This window comes from Hyperolius riggenbachi, chromosome 2, assembly GCF_040937935.1.
Source record: "Hyperolius riggenbachi isolate aHypRig1 chromosome 2, aHypRig1.pri, whole genome shotgun sequence".
NCBI lineage: Eukaryota > Metazoa > Chordata > Amphibia > Anura > Hyperoliidae > Hyperolius > Hyperolius riggenbachi.
The window spans coordinates 478,245,966-478,268,145 of NC_090647.1; the positions used below are offsets into that span (position 1 = coordinate 478,245,966).

A 22,180-nucleotide genomic window follows, 5' to 3' on the forward strand; every position below is an offset into this window, starting at 1 on the left:
TCCAGGCAGTGGTCGGTGCAGGCGGCAGGCAGAGAGTAGTCAAAATGTGCAGGCAGCAGTATATACCAGGGCTGTGGAGTCGGTCCAAAAATCCACAGACTCCGACTCCTCAGTTTAGGATTCCTCCGACTCCTCTAATTTGCATATTACAATTTTGTTGATTAAAAGTATGTAACATGAAATTCGTCTCTTAACTGCCAACGCTTAGGAATTTTACAAGACAACTGAAGTGAGAAGGATATGTAGACTACTATATTTATTCCCTTTTAGACTAAAACTAGTCCTTGGTAAGAGTACTTGTAAAAGGTACAAACCAGAACAAAGAACATCTATCAGGCCCTAGGCAATGTAAGTGTGGGTACATGTAAGAATGATGTGCAGGTACTCTGCAGGGGAATGAGGAGATTCTTCCTCTATTACACATTCTTCATGCACAATCTGAACAAGGTTTATGGGTGACAGACAACACCTCTGTGTTCAATGTGCACAGCATTCTCAGTGGATTCCCTGCAGCTCTGTGGGGAGTGCATATGTAGAGTATAGTACTACTGTGTAACAAAGTAAACCTGAGACAGATGAAATTAAAGTTTTATACATACCTGGGGCTTCCTCCAGCCGCCTTCAGGATAATCAGTCCCTCTATGTCCTCCTCCACCACCTGGATCTTCTGCTATGGGTCCAGGTACTTGAGCCAGTCAGGCGTAGTGCGCATGCACACACTCCGCCACCAGGAGCGTACTACACCTGCGCAGCACTATTGCGCAGGTGCAGAATTTTCCTGGCTGTGGGAGCGGCATGCGGCCGGACAGCGCTGACTGGCTGAATTACCAGGACTCATAGCAGAAGATCTGGGTGGTGGAGGACAGTGAGGGACTGATTAGCCTGAAGGGGGCTGGAGGAAGCCCCAGGTATGTAAAAAAAAAAAACTTTACTTTTCATCCGTCTCCGTTACCCTTTAATTTGTAGTCACCAAACCAAATTTTAATAACCAAATTTTAATAACCTATCAAATTATTTGATTTCATGAGCAAAGAGTGCATACATTTGCATAAATCAGCATCAATGCAGAATTATTTCCATCTCGTTGACCATCTCTATTAGTGACACGGCTACACATCAGGCTTTATTCTTACAGCATAGATGTTGTTTAGTATATATAAGAGATTCCTGTGTACACATCATATATACAGTCACAATCAGATATGTATATCTGACCTTAAAAATACGGGGACTGCTTTATTGAAGCAGCACAAGTAACTAATTTTGATTGGTTTATTTCATTTTTGTGGACTAAGCACAGCTATTACTGTATATATACATTATATTTAATGACTATTATCTGAGAAATAGAACATTTTATCATATTTTCTATTTTAATTACAGTTACAAATTCATTAGGAGTCGGAGTCGGTGCATTTTTTTCCGACTCCGACTCCAGGCACCCAAAATTGCCCGACTTCGACTCCGACTCCGCAGCCCTGGTATATACACACATATGTATATGTGTGTACATATATACATGTAATAGGGCGCATCTCAATTTTTTTTTTTTTTTGTGTCCACATTAACCTATTTTGGTTCCTGGACGTAGAAACTACGTCCAGGAACCATGCGCGCTCCCGCGGCCGATCGCGCACTCCCGGCCGCGGATTCGGTAGCCAGGGAATCAATGTATCGGGCTATGGTGCCCGATCACTGATTCCTCTCCCCCGCAGAAAAAGCGACAGCTTCTCTCGGAAGCTGCGCCTTTTCTGGCCGCTCCCTCCCCGATGCGGCACTCTAAGCGTGTGTTACGCTTAGTGACGTCATGTAAACAAACTTTTGTGGCTAAAAAGTAATACTACAACTGAAAATAAAAATAAATTAAAATGAACACACATTTACATTATAAATCTATTGACTACCCAAATAAAATGTTTACTATAAAAAAAAAATTACAATAAAAAAAATGTAAATATTTACCTAAGGGTCTAAACTTTTTAAATATCAATGTAAAGATGAAATATTTCTATATATTTTTTATTTTAAACGTGTGAATAGTGATAGATGCAAAATGGAAAAAAATGCACCTTTATTTCCAAATAAAATATTGTCGCCATACATTGTGATGGGGACATAATTTTAACGGTGTAATAATAACCGGGACATATGGGCAAATACAATACGTGAGTTTTAATTATGGAGGCATGTATTATTTTAAAACTATAATGGCTGAAAACTGAGAAATAATGATTTTTTTCCATTTTTTTTCTTCTTCCTGTTAAAATGCGTTTACAGTAAAGTGGCTCTTAGCAAAATGTACCCCCCAAAGAAAGCCTAATTGGTGGCGGAAAAAACAAGATATAGATCAGTTCATTGTGATAAGTAGTGATAAAGTTATAGGCTAATGAATGGGAGGTGAACATTTCTCACGTGAAAACCACGGAACCTGAATGGGTTAAAAACCAAGTCCTGCCCCCGTTGATGTCGCCACTGCTGCTCCGCCTCACTGATTGGATAAGGGGATCCCGGGGCCAGAGAAGCCGAGGGAGAGCGGCATACAACTGGGGAGGGAGCCTGGAGTCCCTCTGAGCAGCGCCGATCAGGTGCAGGAACTACTTAGAAAACAATGGAATGCGGATCAGATATATGATTTAAGTTTGATAGCATTTGCTGCATGCTTGTTTCAGATGTGTGATTCAAACACTGCTGATGCATGAAAGATCAGCAGGATGCCAGGCAACTTGTACTATTTAAAATGAAACAAATATGGCAGCCTCCATATCCCTCTTAGATCAGTTGTCCTTTAAAATTCCTAAGCTTTAGCAGTGATGAAATGCCAAGATTATGTGGAAATTGGGAGTCGTCGGATGATTTCTGTACCAATTACTCATCCCTGGTCCAGGGAGCTATTCTTAAAGGATACCCGAACTGACATGTGGCATGATGAGATAGACATGGGTATGTACAGTGCCTAGCACACAAATAACTATGCGGTGTTCCTTTTTTCCTTTCTCTGCCTGAAACAGTTAAATATCAGGTGTGTAAGTGGCTGACTCAGTCCTGACTCAGACAGGAAGTGACTACAGTGTGACCCTCACTGATAAGAAATTCCCCTTTTTACCTCTTTCTTTCTGTCAGAAGCCATTTTCTGCTAGGAAAGTGTTTTATAGTTGGAATTTCAGGACTGAGTCAGTGACTTAAGTCAGGACTGAGTCAGTGACTTAACCACTTGAGGACCACAGTCTTTTCGCCCCTTAAAGGACTTACGAGCCCAAATATAAAAAAAAGGACAAGTACCTTAAACACTTTTAAATGCACGGAGGACGCCGTCCGCGTCCCCCGTGCAGTTCCGCCGGGTCCCCGCAGTCTGATCTCCCCCCATGCTGCTCCCGACCCCACAGACGGGGTCGGGCTCCCCTTCCTCTCATAAGATGGCCGCCGGAGCTGGCCGCGGCTGCGCAGTCCGCATACACGTTAGTGCGGCTGCACAGCTCTAGGGCCTCCCCCCCCCACCCCCCCGATCCACGCTACTGTGCGTGGATCGGGGGGAGGGCCCTAGAGCTGCGCAGCCGCACTATCGTGTATGCGGACTGCGCAGCCGCGGCCAGCTCCGGCGGCCATCTTTTGAGAGGAAGGGGAGCCCGACCCCGTCTGTGGGCTCGGGAGCAGCACGGGGGGCGATCAGACTGCGGGGACCCGGCGGAACTGCACGGAGGACGCGGACGGCGTCCTCCGTGCATTTAAAAGTGTTTAAGGTACTTGTCTTTTTTTTTTTTTTTTTTGATATTTGGGCTCGTAAGTCCTTTAAGGACCAGAGCCTTTTTCTCCATTCAGACCACTGCAGCTTTCACGGTTTATTGCTCGCTCATACAACCTACCACCTAAATGAATTTTACCTCCTTTTCTTGTCACGAATACAGCTTTCTTTCGGTGCTATTTGATTGCCGCTGCGAGTTTTACTTATTATATTCATCAAAAAAGACATGAATTTTGTCAAAGACTTTTTTAACTTTCTGTGCTGACATTTTTCAAATAAAGTAAAATTTCCTATACATTTGAGCGCGAAAGTTATTCTGCTACATGTCTTTGATAAAAAAAAAAAAACATTCAGTGTCTATTTATTGGTTTGGGTAAAAGTTATAGCGTTTACAAACTATGGTGCCAAAAGTGAATTTTCCCATTTTCAAGCATCTCTGACTTTTCTGCGCACCTGTCAGGTTTCATGAGGGGCTAAAATTCCAGGATAGTACAAATACCCCCCAAATGACCCCATTTTGGAAAGAAGACATCCCAAAGTATTCAGTGAGAGGCATGGTGAGTTCATAGATTTTTTTTTGTTTTTTTGTTATAAGTTAGCGGAAAATGACACTTTGTGACAAAAAAAAAAGTTTCCATTTCTTCTAACTTGCGACAAAAAAAAATGAAATCTGCCACGGACTCACTATGCTCCTCTCTGAATACCTTGAAGTGTCTACTTTCCAAAATGGGGTAATTTGTGGGGTGTGTTCACTGTCCTGGCATTTTGGGGGGTGCCTAATTGAAAGCACCCCTGTAAAGCCTAAAGATGCTCATTGGACTTTGGGCCCCTTAGCGCAGTTGGGGTGCAAAAAAGTGCCACACATGTGCTATTGCCGTACTCAGGAGAAGTAGTATAATGTGTTTTGGGGTGTATTTTTACACGTACCCATGCTGGGTGGGAGAAATATCTCCGTAAATGACAATTTTTTAAATTTTTTTTTTTTACACACAATTGTCTATTTATAGAGATATTTCTCCCACTCAGCATGGGTATGTGGAAAAATACACCCCAAAACACATTATACTACTTCTCCTGAGTATGGCGATACCACATGTGTGGCACTTTTTTTGCACCCTAACTGCGCTAAGGGGCCCAAAGTCCAATGAGTACCTTTAGGATTTCACGGGTCATTTTGAGAAATTTGGTTTCAAGACTACTGCTCACGGTTTAGGGCCCCTAAAATGCCAGGACAGTATAGGAACCCTAAGGTATTCCGTTAGGAGTATGGCGAGTTCATAGAAGAATTTTTTTTGTCACAAGTTAACGGAAATTGATTTTAATTGTTTTTTTTCACAAAGTGTCATTTTCCGCTAACTTGTGACAAAAAATAAAATCTATGAACTCACCGTACTACTAACGGAATACCTTGGGGTGTCTTCTTTCTAAAATGGGATCATTTGTGGGGTTCCTATACTGCCCTGGCATTTTACGGCCCCAAAACCGTGAGTAGTCTTGAAACCAAATGTCGCAAAATGACCTGTGAAATCCTAAAGGTACTCATTGGACTTTGGGCCCCTTAGCGCAGTTAGGGTGCAAAAAAGTGCCACACGTGGTATCGCCGTACTCAGGAGAAGTACTATAATGTGTTTTGGGGTGTATTTTTACACATACAGATGCTGGGTGGGAGAAATATCTCTGTAAATGACAATTATTTGATTTTTTTTTTTTTTTTTTACACACAATTGTCCATTTACAGAGAGATTTCTCCCACCCAGCATGGGTATGTATAAAAATACACCCCAAAACACATTATACTACTTCTTCTGAGTACGGCGATACCACGTGTGACACTTTTTTGCAGCCTAGGTGCGCTAAGGGGCCCAACGTCCTATTCACAGGTCATTTTGAGGCATTTTTTTTCTAGACTACTCCTCACGGTTTAGGGCCCCTAAAATGCCAGGGCAGTATAGGAACCCCACAAGTGACCCCATTTTAGAAAGAAGACACCCCAAGGTATTCCGTTAGGGGTCTGGTGAGTTCATAGAAGATTTTATTTTTTGTCACAAGTTAGTGAAAAATGACACTTTGTGAAAAAAACACTAAAAATCCAATTTCCGCTAACTTTTGACAAAAAATAAAATCTTCTATGAACTCATCATACACCTAACAGAATACTTTGGGGTGTCTTCTTTCTAAAATGGGGTCACTTGTGGGGTTCCTATACTGCCCTGGCATTTTACGGGCCCAAAACTGAGTAGTCTGGAAACCAAATTTCTCAAAATGATTGATCAGGGGTATAAGCATCTGCAAATTTTGATGACAGGTGGTCTATGAGGGGGCAAATTTTGTGGAACCGGTCATAAGCAGGGTGGCCTTTTAGATGACAGGTTGTATTGGGCCTGATCTGATGGATAGGAGTGCTAGGGGGGTGACAGGAGGTGATTGATGGGTGTCTCAGGGGGCGGTTAGAGGGGAAAATAGATGCAATCAATGCACTGGGGAGGTGATCGGAAGGGGGTCTGAGGGTTTGGCCGAGTGATCAGGAGCCCACACGGGGCAAATTAGGGCCTGATCTGATGGGTAGGTGTGCTAGAGGGTGACAGGAGGTGATTGATGGGTGTCTCAAGGTGTGATTAGAGGGGGGAAATAGATGCAAGCAATGCACTGGCGAGGTGATCAGGGCTGGGCTCTGAGGGCGTTCTGAGGTGTGGGCGGGTGATTGGGTGCCCTAGGGGCAGATTAGGGTCTAATCTGATGGGTAACAGTGACAGGTGGTGATAGGTGGTGATTGATGGGTAATTAGTGGGTGTTTAGAGGAGAGAAGAGATGTAAACACTGCACTTGGGAGGTGATCTGATGTCGGACCTGCGGGCGATCTATTGGTGTGGGTGGGTGATCAGATTGCCCGCAAGGGGCAGGTTAGGGGCTGATTGATGGGTGGCAGTGATTGATGGGTGATCAGGGGGGATAGATGCATACAGTACACGGGAGGGGGGGGGGGGTCTGGGGAGAATCTGAGGGGTGGGGTGATCAGGAGGGGGCAGTGGGCAGGGGGGGGGGGATAAAAAAAATAGCGTTGACAGATAGTGATTGATGGGTGATTAGGGGGGTGACTGGGTGCAAACAGTGGTCTGGGGGGTGGGCAGGGGGGGGGTCTGAGGGGTGCTGTGGGCGATCAGGGGGCGGGGGGAAATCAGTGTGCTTGGGTGCAAACTAGGGTGGCTGCAGCCTGTCCTGGTGGTCCCTCGGACACTGGGACCACCAGGGCAGGAGGCAGCCAGTATAATAGGCTTTGTATACATTACAAAGCCTATTCTACAATGTTTCAGCGGCGATCCAGGTGCTAGTAACCCGCCGGCGCTTCCGAACGGCCGGCGGGTTACAGCGAACGGTGGGCGGAGCCAGTCCCCGGCGGCTGATCGCGTCACGAATGACGTGATCGCCGCATAGCCACTCCCGCAGCTGCCCCCGCCGATGGGCGTATTGCGGTCGTTTGGGCCCGGACTTTGCCGCCGCCCATCGGCTGGGGGCGGTCGGGAAGTGGTTAAATGCCTGATTTAACTCTTTCAGGCAGAGAAAGAAAAAAAGGAACACAGCATAGTTAATTTGTGTGCTAGGCACTGTACATACACGTCTATCTCATCATGTCAGATGTCGGTTCTGGTATCCTTTAAAGATGGCAGTCCCCAGATTCCTCTCTTCATGCTTCCTTTTAATATAAGATAGTAATTTGACCTAGCATCAGAACATCCACTACAGGTCAGGTACACTACAGCAGCTTGGTATTTGGATCCAAGGGGAAGTGGCATTTGACAGAGTTGACCTCTGTAGTGAAAGATGTGCATGACAGCAGCACAGTATTGGGTTTCAGACTTTACTTCTCTTCTGGCATCTGGTCAAACCTGAGCAGCCAGTGATCTTACTGGAGAGGTTAAAAGGAATCCTTATTTTCTGAGTTGTTACAGATGGCGTGCAGCTTTGAAATGGATCAGTCCAAATCGGTAGTAAGGGCAAATTATGAGGATACCCGAAGTGACATATGACATGAGATAGACATGTGTATGTACAGTGCCTAGCACACAAATAACTGCTGTTTGTTTTTTATTTCTCAGTCTAAAAGAGTTAAATATCGGGTATGTAAGTTGCTGACTCAGTCCTGACTCAGACAGGAAGTGACGAGTGTAACCCTCACTGATAAGAAATTCAAACTATAAAACACTTTCCTAGCAAAAAATGGCTTCTGAGAGAAAAAAAGGGGAATTTCTTATCAGTGAGGGTCACACTGTAGTCACTTCCTGTCTGAGTCAGGACTGAGTCAGCCACTTGCATACCTGATATTTAACTGTTTCAGGCAGAGAAAGCCTATAGTTATTTATGTGCTAGGCACTGTACATACACATGTCTATCTCCTCATGTCACATGTCACTTTGGGTATCCTTTAACCTCCCTGGCGTTCTATTAAGATCGCCAGGGCGGCTGCGGGAGGTTTTTTTTTTAAATAAAAAAAAAAAACCTGTTTCATGCAGCCAACTGAAAGTTGGCTGCATGAAAGCCCACTAAAGGGCGCTCCGGAAGCGTCATTCTGATCGCCTCCGGCGACCAGAATAAACAAGGAAGGCCGCAATGAGCAGCCTTCCTTGTTTTGCTTACATCGTCGCCATAGCGACGAGCGGAGTGACGTCATGGACGTCAGCCGACGTGCTGACGTCAGCCGCCTCCGATCCAGCCCTTAGGGCTCTTTTCCACTATGAAATGCGATCGCGATTGCGATCGCGATTCTGATCGCGATCGCAATCGCGTTTCAATTTCCACCATGCGTTTGCGATTGAGCTACTATATTCATTATAGTCCAGCTCAATCGCATACAAAACGCGGCAGGACGACGATTGCGCTTTGACCAAAATCGCATCGCAATCGGATCGCACTAATGGAAATTGCTGCTGCAGTTACCATTAGTTTAATGTACCTTGCGATTTGCGATCAGAAGCAAATCGCAAATCGCAGGCTAGTGGAAAAAGGCCCTTAGCGCTGGCCGGAACTTTTGTTCCGGCTGCGCAGGGCTGGGGGGACCCTCTTTCGCCGCTGCTCGCGGCGGATCGCAGCCGCTCAGGCAGCACACGCGGCTGGCAAAGTGCCGGCTGCGTGTGCTGCTTTTTATTTCATTAAAATCGGCCCAGCAGGGCCTGAGCGGCGACCTCCGGCGGTGATGGACGTATATATTCGTCCATACCGCTGAGGTTAATGGGCTGTTCTGTAGAATGTCCCTTTGGATTGGACATATAGGCTCCTGAATTCCATATTTGTCCATGTGTTTTAGTGTTCAATATATTTTATTGATTTATTTTTTTTTTTTATTGAAAAACCATTTGGCAATACATTAGTTTCAGAAAAAAACAATTTCCATAGGAAAATTAAGACCTTTAGCAGGCAAGGTCATAATTTTTCCAACAGAGATGATTATACGACCATGTGCACCCCCCCCCCCCTCCAAGAGGGCAAGTTTATAATTTCATGGCAATAGAAGCTTTATACGTATGTTCTAAAAATATTATGTCCAGCTGCATTTGTCAGAGGATCACGAACAATGGATGGTAAAAGGACATCCAAAGTGAATAAAATACATACAGCTTTACTTGGGGCATCTTCCAGCCCCTAGAAGTCTGTGTGGCCCTCTGCATAGTTCTGCTGTACTCAAGGGTCCCGCTGTCAGCCCCGCAGTGGGCAAGTCAGAGACTTATGCGCATGCTTGCACTCCTGCTGCCTATAGTGTCCATCGAGATGCCTCCTCTTTGATCTTTCCGGGGCTCAATACCTTTTCCAATTAGTGTATAGAGCCAGAAATCCTGACAATGATTCTCTCACGTCAGGTGCACATCTATCTTACAGCTCGCTTTAAGGGGCAATAGGGCAAATAGTATAGTTTTAAAGAAAACCTGTACTGAAAAAAAGTTCCCCTGGGGAGTAATCTCCTCAGGGGGAAGCCTCTGGACCCTATCGAGGCTTCCAACGCCCTCCTGTGTCCTACGGCGATCTCACTGCAGCCCCCGGAATGCACAGGCAACAAATCAGACAGCCTGTTTAGGGCCCGTTTCCACTAGTGCGGTGCGAATCGCTGGGATTCCACCGCTGACAAAATCGCATGCGGATGCGATTCCGCATGCGATTTTTGCCGCGATTTCGCATGCGATTTCGCATAGGCAGGCTATCAGCGATTTTAACCATGTCACTGCCTGGCTCAATGTACATTAGTTTTAGTGCGATTTCGCACGCGAAATCGCGGCAAAAAACGCATGTGCGTTTTCCCCTATTAAATACATTGCCTGCGAATCGCCTGCATTCCACACGCAGGCGAATTCTGCAGGCCCTACCGTGCAGAAAAATCCTGCACAGAAAAACGCACCAAAAAACTGACAAGTGGAAACAGTCTCATCCACTTGTATTAGTTATGCGAATCCGCATGCAGACAACGCATGCGGATTCGCTCTAGTGGAAACGGGCCCTAAATGTTTACCTTTCCAGGCTCCAGCGGGGGCGCTGTTGCTGCTCTTCTGATCAGGGCTGTGGAGTCAGTCCAAAAATCCTCCGACTCCTCAGTTTAGGATTCCTCCGACTCCTCTAATTTGCATATTACAATTTTGTTGATTAAAAGTATGTAACATGAAATTCGTCTCTTAACTGCCAACGCTTAGGAATTTTACAAGACAACTGAAGTGAGGATATGTAGACTACTATATTTATTCCCTTTAGACTAAAACTAGTCCTTGGTAAGAGTACTTGTAAAAGGTACAAACCGGAACAAAGACAAGACAAATAACATTTATATTGCGCTTTTCTCCTTGCGGACTCAAAGCGCCAAAGACAACAAAGAACATCTATCAGGCCCTAGGCAATGTAAGTGTGGGTACATGTAAGAATGATGTGCAGGTACTCTGCAGGGGAATGAGGAGATTGTAAACAGACAACACCTCTGTGTTCAATGTGCACAGCATTCTCAGTGGATTCCCTGCAGCTCTGTGAGGAGTGCATATGTAGAGTATAGTACTACTGTGTAACAAAGTAAACCTGAGACAGCTGAAATTAAAGTTTTATACATACCTGGGGCTTCCTCCAGCCGCCTTCAGGATAATCTGTCCCTCTTTGTCCTCCTCCACCACCTGGATCTTCTGCTATGAGTCCAGGTACTTGAGCCAGTCGGGCATAGTGCGCACGCACACACTCCACCGCCAGGAGCATACTACACCTGTGCAGCACTATTGCGCAGGTGCAGAATGTTCCTGGCTGTGGGAGCGGCATGCGGCCGGACAACGCTGACTGGCTAAATTACCAGGACTCATAGCAGAAGATCCGGGTGGTGGACAGCAAGGGACTGATTAGCCTGAAGGGGGCTGGAGGAAGCCCCAGGTATGTATAAAACTTTTCTTTTCATCCGTCTGTTACCCTTTAACTTGTAGTCACCAAACCAAATTTTAACAACATATCAAATTATTTGATTTCATCAGCAAAGGGAGTGCATACATTTGCATATATCAGCATCAGTGCAGAATTATTTCCATCTCGTTGACCATCTCTATTAGTGACACAGCTACACATCAGGCTTTATTCTTACAGCATAGATGTTATTTAGTATATATAAGAGATTCCTGTGTACACATCATATATACAGTCACAATCAGATCTGTATATCTGACCTTAAAAATACGGGGACTGCTTTATTGAAGCAGCACAAGTAACTAATTTTGATTGGTTTATTTCATTTTTGTGGACTAAGCACAGCTATTACTGTATATATACTGTGTATATATACATTATTTTTAATGACTATTATCTGAGAAATAGAACATTTTATCATATTTTCTATTTTAATTACCGTTACAAATTCATTCGGAGTCGGTGCATTTTTTCCCGACTCCAGGCACCCAAAATTGCACGACTCCACAACTCCGACTCCACAGCCCTGCTTCTGATGGTGATAGGTGAAAATAGCCGATCTCCGTCGGGTCCGCTCTACTGCGCAGGCGAGTAGAGCGGCTATTTTCGCCTATCTCCGTGGGAAGAGCGGATACTGCGCTGGAGCCCAAGAGGTAAATATTTACATCGCCACCGTGGGACAGAGGACAGGGGAAGCCTCAATAGGATCCGAAGGCTTCCCCCACCCGAGGTGAGTACCCCCCAGGGGAGTTATTTTTTTTTTTTTTTTTATTACAGATCTTTTTTAAAGTGGTCTAACACCCAGCATTTCAACTTTGCTTTAAAAGATTGCTTACAGCTTATAAACTATTATGCCAGATTTTTTTTTTAGCAGAAATTCACTGAATGGATTAAACATGACATTTTAGTGCTGCATTTAGCTAGAAATGCTCCTCGTGCTTGCTTGTTTAGTTACAAATGTATCTATCTACAATGTAACAAACAAACACTGCTCTGAGAGAACAAAGAGGGCTTCCCTGGCAGGCTTTTCAAAGGTTTATTTGTATTACAAATAAAGATACATTTTGTAACTACAGATAAGAACGGATGCGGATTCCTAGTTAAATCCAACACTAAAATGTCATGTTTAACCCATTCAGTGAATTTCTGCTTAAAAAAAAATCTGGCATAATAGTTTGTAAGCTGTAAGCAATCTTTTAAAGCAAAGTTGTAATGCTGGGTGTTAAACCGCTTTAAGCTGTTTCATTCTTGACTGTAGCTTACCATTCCAAGTTCAACCCATACTTCTATGATAGGGCAGAGACCGGGTGATTGAATACATTACGCAGGAGAAAATAATGCTCCACTCTTAAGTAACCTAGCATCAATTTAAATCTACTATTGACAGCCAAGAGTTCTGGAAATGTACTGGATGTGCTTGGCATGATTTCAATTTGTCCCTGTTTGTCACAAGCTGAACTTGCGAATGAAGCAATTGGAAGTTGTTTGCATATGTTTGTCTGTTTATCTGTGATAACAAATCGGTAGGTTTGAAATCATGGGGCGACACAATCGTGTATCTTGATTACCTTTTTAGAAATGTGTAATTTCTGTTTTTAAATGTCGGGTAATTTGGGTGGATGCTGGCAATATGACCTTTTAAAACGTGTAAAATGTTTAATTCAGCTGTCAATCTGGTGGTTGTTGTTGTTTTAAATGGCATTTGCTATAATTTACCCAGGAGCAGACTAGCCTGACTTGCTGTGCTAGGTTTCCTGCAGGTTTCCCTGGCAGCTAGGAACCATAATGGTGGCAACCACAACTCACTGTCCCTTACAAAAAATGAAATTCTATATATATATTTTTACCATTATAGAGAACCCGAGGCGGGGTTCTCACAATGCTAGCTGCATAGAGAGGCTGGGTCTGCCTATAGAGCCCAGGCTCTGTTGCTATTTCAATTCCCCCTAAATCCCCCATGTGCTCTGTAATCTTCCCCCCCCCCCCCCAAACACAGCCACGCTGCTGACACGCAGCTTGTCAAAGCGGGCTGTGTTTCTCTTTACTGTCACTCTCGCCGCTCCTCCTGCAGAGCTCCGGTCCCGCCCACGTCCCTTCCCTCGCCGCTGATTGGAGGGAAGGGGCGGGGACCGGAGCGCTACAGGAGGCAGGGGGCGAGGAAGCGGCGAGAGTGACAGTAAAGAGAGAAACACAGCGCGGCTGTGATTTATGATGGATTACAGAGCGCCGGGGGGATTAAAATAGCATCAGAGGCTGGGCTCTATAGACAGACCCAACCTCTGTATGCAGCTAGCATTATTAGAACCCCGCCTCGGGTTGTCTTTAAGGTTCCTAGCTGCCAGGCTCTCGTGGGCCAGAATGGAGTAGTCAGATGTCTCCCCCCACTGAGACAAACATGCCATCGGCTTCTATGCCAGAGACACCTGAACAGGTCAGACAATGATTTTGCTATGTACAGCGGGGGCTTGCTTTTTTGTAAGATACTTCCCCAGTCTATAATTTTTTTTTCATTACTATGTTTGGTGACTTAGAGCAAAAGTGGTTTTCTTATGTCCCTGCAAGTCACTCTACTTATGATATATGTATATAATTACTGATTTTATATACATGATAGCAAGGCTAATTTGTGGTTACTATGTGTTCCAGGTTAATCCTTTGCCTCCCACTAAACCTGACCAGCCTGTTAAACATGTTGACAAGTCTAAACTCTGCAAACAGTATGAGACTAAATTGGCAGATTCATGGTTTTTTTAGCTAAAGCACCCTCGAGTTCTAGAACTCCCTCTTCTTCAATGGGGGTAACTTCATCAAAACCATGAGAAAGAAGTGTACATCTACCTTTCAAGCTTTTAGGTTGGTTGTCTTCTTCGGGTCAGTAGGGGTATTCAGATACTCACCAGGACAGCCAGGCAATCTGCATTGTATAAAAGGAAATGCTAGTTAGCCTCTCTATCCTTCTCACTTCAGGCTCCCTTTAAAGTGAGCCCAAGGTGGGCTATAAAAAGAGGTGCTACCTGATCTGGGGTGCTGGGCAGATCAGGTAGCCACCGAAACCACAGCTCTCCGCCGCCCCACTTTCACTTTTGTGACCTCTGGGGTCACGAGCTAAAGAGTGATCTCTCTCACAGCAGTGTGCAGAGTGGTGGTGGAGCACAAGGGGGTGTGGCCAGGGAGCTGGAATGTCTGCAGGAATGCCCCTAGTGGGCGAGAATCCCTCTCCTCTACCCTCTGAGATGGCGACAAATATTGTTGCTAATTTTTGGGGGGCAGAGTGGCAGTGGAGGGATGCAGAGACATTGCATGAGGCAGAGAACATGCCTCTGCATCCCATATGCCCTCATGAACCGCCTCGGGTACTCTAACTGTAAATGCCCACACTGCTGCTGAAATGGTGGGTTTGGGTTTTATTGGTACATGTGCTTGTTGAACAGCAAATTGTCTTTTCAGGGAAAGTGTTCATGAAGGCAACTGTTCATTATTTTATTACATTAACCAATGTGCAGCTGGCCAAGTTCCTGAATTAAGTGTGATTTTCAGTTTTTTCTTTTTCACTTCTTCTTCCAGAAAAATAATAAAAGCCTAATGTTAGAGGTTACATACTGTAGGTTCCACGTTCCTCTTGACCGTTTTCATAGCCAATTTGGTTTCATGTACGCGTTCAGGCTACGTTCAGGCTATGCCAGCTGCTCTGCACTTGAGACTTGTGGACTCAAAACGGACAGGTCAAAGCCTGCAGTGGTGGGACAGTTCATTTATTCATTGCGTTTGTTGAAATCCACTGAAGAAAAGTCCTGCTGTATGCCTTTATCCAAACTGCAAAGAACCCTGCGGTAAGGATTGGAACACATACATGCAAATATGGATACAGCCGATAAACCTGTTAACATATATCCTCTGCAGATGTTTCACTGTGCTGCATAGCAGCTGTGCATATTTGATGGCACACATCCGCTGCCAGGCATCTACAGAGTGGAGTGCCAGAGAGGCATCACCTTCATCTGCAAGAAAATCCTCAGGCCCAGTGGTGGCTTCCAATTAGTGTTTTTTTTTTTTTTTTGGAAGGGGGGGGGGGGGGGGCGTTAGCAGCATGCACTATGCACTTTCATTTAGCCAGTGAACATGCACACAACTGGGACAACTGCAAGACTTTTCTTACTGGTTATTTGGCCAGTCTGATTTGTGCAGACCTACAATTGCAGCTTCTTATGCTATATTAATTGCACCATGTTAGTAATTAGCAGAATGTCATAAGGTGGACCTTGAAGGTTAGGCCTGCTCTCTGGCTTCTTCCATGGCAGTGAGTGTATGTATTAATACTTAATTTTCTCAGGACCTCCTGAATTTAGAGCTGCCTTTTTTTCCATACTAGACCAATTTCAGACCATACTTTTAGGGGTAGGTCTCCCTGCCCTCACAATACTGAGGCAGATCTTCTCACCCACACTTTGCATTATGGAGAAAACTATGAGAACTGCTCAGCTTCAAACCTTTCACAGCATAAGCATGGTACATAGTCGCCTCCATAGGAACGAGTAAGTCGTAGCATAATGGATGCAGTAGCTCACTTCCTGGATGAAGGAATGGTGTAGTTCAACCAATTCTGAAGTTTAGCTTTAAAGGGTACCTAAAATGGCACTTGTGTGCCAAGTTTAACATACCTGAGGCTTCTTCCAGCCCCTTTCAGTGCTTGTGGTCCCTTACAGTGAGAGCATTCTTTCTTGTTCGGCAGCTGTACCCCTCCAAAAGCTGTCTGACTGAGCCAGTCGTGGGCCTTGTATACTCCACGTTTGGTGCATGCAAAGTTGCTCTGCCAGCTACGAGAGTGGGATTTGAGTGATGCATCCTGAGGCAACTTGGGGGGGGGGGGGGCTTTACAGCTACTGAATAGAGCAACAGTGAGGGACCAGGGTGACTACAGGGGGTTGGATGAAGGTCCCAGGGAAGTTACACTGGGCACCTAAAGTATCACTTTGGGTTTCCTTTTAAATGAACCCTGAAGTAAACCAAAATGTTTAAACTACGTTTTGGGATAAAGTATTTTCTACAGTGATTGTAAGTGCTGGTTGTTGCCTTTCAGGCTGGGTGCCCACTGGGTAGATTGCAATCTACCGGTATATCATGGAGGACTTCATAGTAGAGCCCGACTGCACTACATTTTCCATTCTGTGTATACCAGGGCTGTGGAGTCGGTACAAAAATCTTCCGACTCCGACTCCTCGGTTTCTGAAACTCCGACTCCGGGTGCCCAAAATTGCTCCGACTCCTCGACTCAAACTCCGACTCCACAGCCCTGGTGTATACAATTGTGCTCATAAAATTGTACATTGGGTAGATCATTTTGACTTGCTAATGTGTAAAGTTGCTCACAAGTCGAAAGTGTGTGCACCTCTGCTTTCATGGTTCCTCCCATTTCTCCCAGTTATAATATCCAACTGCATTGGGCAGTCAAGTCATGTTATCTGGAAATGGCTGTGCACTAGCATATACCTTAACCAGATATAAATTCCTGCTTGACATTTTGTTTTGAAGTGTGAAATGTATATATATATATTTTTTTCTCATTTTTATACCAGATATTTGGAATACTTTTGTGTGTAACACAATCGTGTATTTCATATTGTTTCAGAAATGGCACTAGCATATACCTTAACCAGATATAAATTCCTGCTTGACATTTTGTTTTGAAGTGTGAAATGTGTATATATATATATTTTTTTCTCATTTTTATACCAGATATTTGGAATACTTTTGTGTGTAACACAATCGTGTATTTCATATTGTTTCAGAAATGGTTGAGTCAATGAAGAAGGTGGCCGGGATGGATGTGGAATTGACGGTAGAAGAAAGAAATTTGCTCTCCGTTGCGTATAAAAATGTGATTGGAGCTCGAAGAGCGTCCTGGAGAATAACTAGCAGCATCGAACAGAAAGAGGAGAACAAAGGAGGGGAAGATAAACTTAAAATGATCAGGGATTATCGGAATGTGGTGAGATACCATTTTTCTACGAATGTTCTCTTTCCATAGATGTCTTGGAGTAGACTTGTTTTAATGCAGTAAGCTCCATGGAAAGTGGGTGGAGAGTTCTACTGTTTTTATAAGGAACCTGAGGTGAGAGGCCTATAGAGGCTGCCATATTTATTTCCTTCCTAAACAATACTAGTTGCCCTGTAGTCCTGCTTATCTTTCTGGTCAGTGGTGTCTGAATCCCACACCTGAAACAAGCTTGTGGCCAATCCTTAAAGATTTTGTCAGAAACCTCTAATCTGCATGCTTGTTCAGGGTCTGTGGCAAAAAGTATTAAGTAATAGGCAGCGGATCAGCAAGAAATGAATATGGCAGCCTCCATATCCCTCTTGCCTCAGGTCCCCCTTAAAACGTTAGTGGTCTCTTTTCCTGTGAATAGCTTGTCCAGAATATCCTTGACTGAGTCTTGTGTTGTGCTAGCAGCACAGCCCTACTACTTGTCCCTTTCTCCTCAATTCAAGCAGTTAAGTTTTCTGAAAATCTTATGGTTGTCGTCAAACATGAAAATCACATATCAGACTGCCCCTTGTCTTTCATTTTGGCAAGGCTATTGCTTCCTGAGCATAGGGATGCAGAGCAGATTTAATGTATCACTTTGTCTTGGCAGTATGCACCTCCCCTCCTCACCTGTCTATAGTTAATCAAAGTGGAGAATTATGGGGCATCTGTAAGTTTTTTTTCCTTTAGTCACCATGGACGTACTTACAGGAATGTTTGTCTGGCCCCAGCTCTTTGCATCCTATATAGAAATGTTATATGCTACTGTTTCTACTCACAGCTACTACAGGGGTTTGTATGTGTATATTTGCAAGATGACGAAGCATGGAAAGAATGGGGTTCAGAAGAGGGAAAGGCTTGCCAGGAAATTAATCACAGATGTGACTCTACTACACTGCACACAAAATGAGGCATTTACAAAGTAAATTCAGTAAGTCATGTTTTAGACCCTAGTCTTAATGACTGGTTCTTAATCGGCATCCCAGGTTCTGTGAGTTCAGGCTTGGGCTAACTGTAAAGAGCATTATAGGTTGTCCGTTTAGTATGTTGGTTTCCTTTGCAAAGTGATTTAAAGTGAACCTGAATTAATTTCCACTTAAAGGGAAGGTGCGAGATGACAAATATCTACTTACGTGGGGCTTCCTCCAGCCACTGGCAACTTGTGTCCCTCGCTGCAGCTTTGTGCTCAGTCGGGGTCCCCTCCGTTGCAGATGCTGACCTTGCCAGGTTGGCATCTTTTGCTCACGTGGCTTGAAGCGTTCTGCGGAGATGGAAGTACTGTGCAGAACCGCTCCAGACCACATGATTCCGAACTGGCGAGGTCAACATCTGCAACAGAGGGGACCTGAGGGCAGAGCTGTGGCGAGGGACAGATAGGCTGCCAGGGGCTGGAGGAAGCCCCAGGTAAGAAGATCTTCTCTTTATTTTTTGTCACCGCGCACTATCCTTTAAGTGAAAGAATAGAATGTCCTCAATTCACTAAGATCATGCTGGAGATGAGGCAAGAGATAACTTTCAACCACACAGTGAAAGTTATATTATCTCTTCATTCCTTAAAGAACAAGCGACACCCATGCTAACCTAGAAATAAAAAACACATATATAAGTAGATAAATACTACCTCTACTTACATAACAGATGTATTGTGCTATACAATTAATGATTCCTGTGGACTTTACAAAGGAAAAGCAGAAAATCCTTTTCTAGGCATTGGCCATCTTGCCAAGCTAATGCTGACATATCCTCCCTGACTCTTGTTTTTCCCCCCTCCCTTCTCTTGCTCATTGTGTATTCATTAGCTGCCCTCCTCCCAGAGTCTTTTTTTTTTTTTTTCATTTTTTTTTTTTTTCTTCCAATTTACACATCCAATCAGTCACCTCAGCCTTGCTTGTAAACACAAGTGATCAGCTAGGCAGGGAAATGGAAGAGGAGGAATATATTATAGATAAAAAGAACTCCCAGCATTCAACTTTTTGGCACTAGGGCCAGTGCTCCTATAGTATGTAATAACTCCAAAGCATAACTGCAGAAAAAAGTTTTGAGTGCAGGATTAGCATCTTTATCACTTAATACACTCTGACCAGTTGCTGTTGAAATTTGATTTTTATGGTGACAATACCGCTTTGTTACCTTCTCTGCAGTTTCACACGCAGTTAATTAACAACCTGTCTAAAATTCTGGAGTTATTTTAAGGATTGAAGAGTTAACTTAAAGGGATACTGTAGGGGGGTCGGGGGAAAATGAGTTGAAGTTACCCGGGGCTTCTAATGGTCCCCCGCAGGCATCCTGTGCCCGCGCAGCCACTCACCAATGCTCCGGTTCACTTCTAGAATTTCAGACTTTAAAGGACCACTCCCGCGAATCATTTCATTTTTAATAACCTCACAATAGATACATCAAGTATACAAAAGCCTTACGGTGTCATTTTTTTTATTTGCTGACATGGCCCTTTTAATTTGCCGAATATCACTGTAGCTTCCCTCTGTCAGTCTCTGCAGTAGCGCTGACGGACTTTTTTTAACTGTAAAGCCAAAGCAGGGGGAGCCTTGTCAGGTGTTAGGGGAAAAAACAGAACAAATGGTTTAGCCCTGCTCTGCCTAGCTGTCTAAACTGTATAGTAAAAACTCACGCGCTGCCAGTCTTCCCATCACGAGCCAATCACATCTAAAGGACCCCCGAACACAGGCATTGAGGGAGGCAGCTGTCAGCGCAGAATCTGCTGCGCAATGAGCTGCTCTCCCTCTCCAGCCATACGAGTCTGTCGGTCAGAAAAAAACAGCGATGGGCTGTGTATTGAGCCGCTCTGGCTTCAGTCACCTCGGCTCTGCCTCTCGTGACGTACTTGACCAATTAGAATTAGCCACTCCCCCCTCCATTCACAGAGCGGATCATTACAGATTACAGATCATTACGGATCATTACATTATAGCGATGGGAGAGGAGGAAGTGAAGAGCTTTTGGAAGTCTACAGCAAGTAGACCAGCAGCAATTAACCTCCTTGCCGGTTATCCCGAGCTCAGCTCCGGGGTAACCTGAGCAGGAGGATTTCTCAGGCTCCGCTGGGCCGATTTTCACTTTTTTTTTTTTTTTTATTGCACGCAACTAGCACTTTGCTAGCTGCGTGCATATCCCGATTTTCTTCGCCGCTAATATTCCCCCCCCCCCCCCCCCCCCCCCCGCTACACGAATTAAAAAAATAAATACATAACATTTTAAAAGTGCTGCGCCGCCCCCTTGCCGACAGAATTGGAACGGCAAGGGGGTTAACTGCTACATCAAGTATTAATAAAATGCATTGCTAATGTGTTCAGAAAACCTTTGACTTAAAGTGCAGTAGGAGAACAGAGGCGCCAGCAGAATAAAAGTGGATAAAACCTTTAAAATTTGCTTGGAGGAAGTGGTGGACTTACCTCCATAAAGCAGACACGAAAGACTGTCTGAAAAGTAGCAATCACATTTATTATATGGTACCCCAAAAGTGCAACGCGTTTCGCAGGCCGAGCCCGCTTCATCAGGCAATAAAGTGGGGACAAAACTGTAGACAAGAGACAGTACATTATGCTATAGTGAATTCTGCAGTTACAAGATGCATATTAATATATTACATGTCATAAAGCATACCATATGAAAAAATTGCTTTGTGGAGATAGCTTCAAAAGTTGGGTGTACAAGTAAACAATAGGGGGTAGAGGCTATGGTGCTCATGATAGTAATGGGCTATGGGGTGTTTTTTACACAGATTTGCAATGAGTGGTATTGGTAATGAAAAAGGGTATGTGTCAGCAAGTGTAATGGGTAATAGAGCATTTAGAAGAGAACAGGGGGCCAGAAATATAAGGTAAAGTGTGCAAATAAAATAACATAAAGAACTCACCAGAATTCCAGCAGTAGCAGGTGTAGCGCCTCAGTGGAGTGGTGAGGATTCTCAACTCCTTATATATACACAGGTACTTGCTATTAGGGCCAATTAGATGTGTGGGAAGTGTTAGGTGGGCGGGGTTAGGTCGAGTGTGCGAGCAGCCAATGGGTTCTCGCCATCTGTGTTCAGTGAATTGGGTTTTTGGGAAGGGTGGGCGGGGTTAGGGCGGGCTTGCGAGTAGCCAATGGGCTCTCGCCACCTGTGTACAGTGTGTTGGGTAGTTGGGGGGTTGGATACAGGTATCATGGTTACTAAATGTGCAGCTGAGTCCAGTACTAGCTAAATAGAGTACTAGTTAAGGGCACCGCCTTTGACATGGGAGACCACTCTATTTAGCTAGTACTGGACTCAGCTGCACATTTAGTAACCATGATACCTGTATCCAACCCCCCAACTACCCAACACACTGTACACAGGTGGCGAGAGCCCATTGGCTACTCGCAAGCCCGCCCTAACCCCGCCCACCCTTCCCAAAAACCCAATTCACTGAACACAGATGGCGAGAACCCATTGGCTGCTCGCACACTCGACCTAACCCCGCCCACCTAACACTTCCCACACATCTAATTGGCCCTAATAGCAAGTACCTGTGTATATATAAGGAGTTGAGAATCCTCACCACTCCACTGAGGCGCTACACCTGCTACTGCTGGAATTCTGGTGAGTTCTTTATGTTATTTTATTTGCACACTTTACCTTATATTTCTGGCCCCCTGTTCTCTTCTAAATGCTCTATTACCCATTACACTTGCTGACACATACCCTTTTTCATTACCAATACCACTCATTGCAAATCTGTGTAAAAAACACCCCATAGCCCATTACTATCATGAGCACCATAGCCTCTACCCCCTATTGTTTACTTGTACACCCAACTTTTGAAGCTATCTCCACAAAGCAATTTTTTCATATGGTATGCTTTATGACATGTAATATATTAATATGCAACTTTTGAAGCTATCTCCACAAAGCAATTTTTTCATATGGTATGCTTTATGACATGTAATATATTAATATGCATCTTGCAACTGCAGAATTCACTATAGCATAATGTACTGTCTCTTGTCTACAGTTTTGTCCCCACTTTATT

At 44.4% G+C, this 22,180-nt stretch overlaps 1 protein-coding gene across 2 annotated transcripts in view; it reads left to right on the forward strand.

Annotated features, from left to right (window-relative positions):
• YWHAE (tyrosine 3-monooxygenase/tryptophan 5-monooxygenase activation protein epsilon) overlaps positions 1-22,180 on the forward strand; it is a 61,367-nt gene that overhangs the window by 20,793 nt on the left and 18,394 nt on the right. For both annotated transcript variants that reach the window (XM_068270279.1, XM_068270278.1), the window contains exon 2: positions 16,936-17,135. In XM_068270279.1, the coding sequence (XP_068126380.1) occupies positions 16,936-17,135 (200 nt within the window). The remainder of the gene's footprint in view (positions 1-16,935; positions 17,136-22,180) is intronic.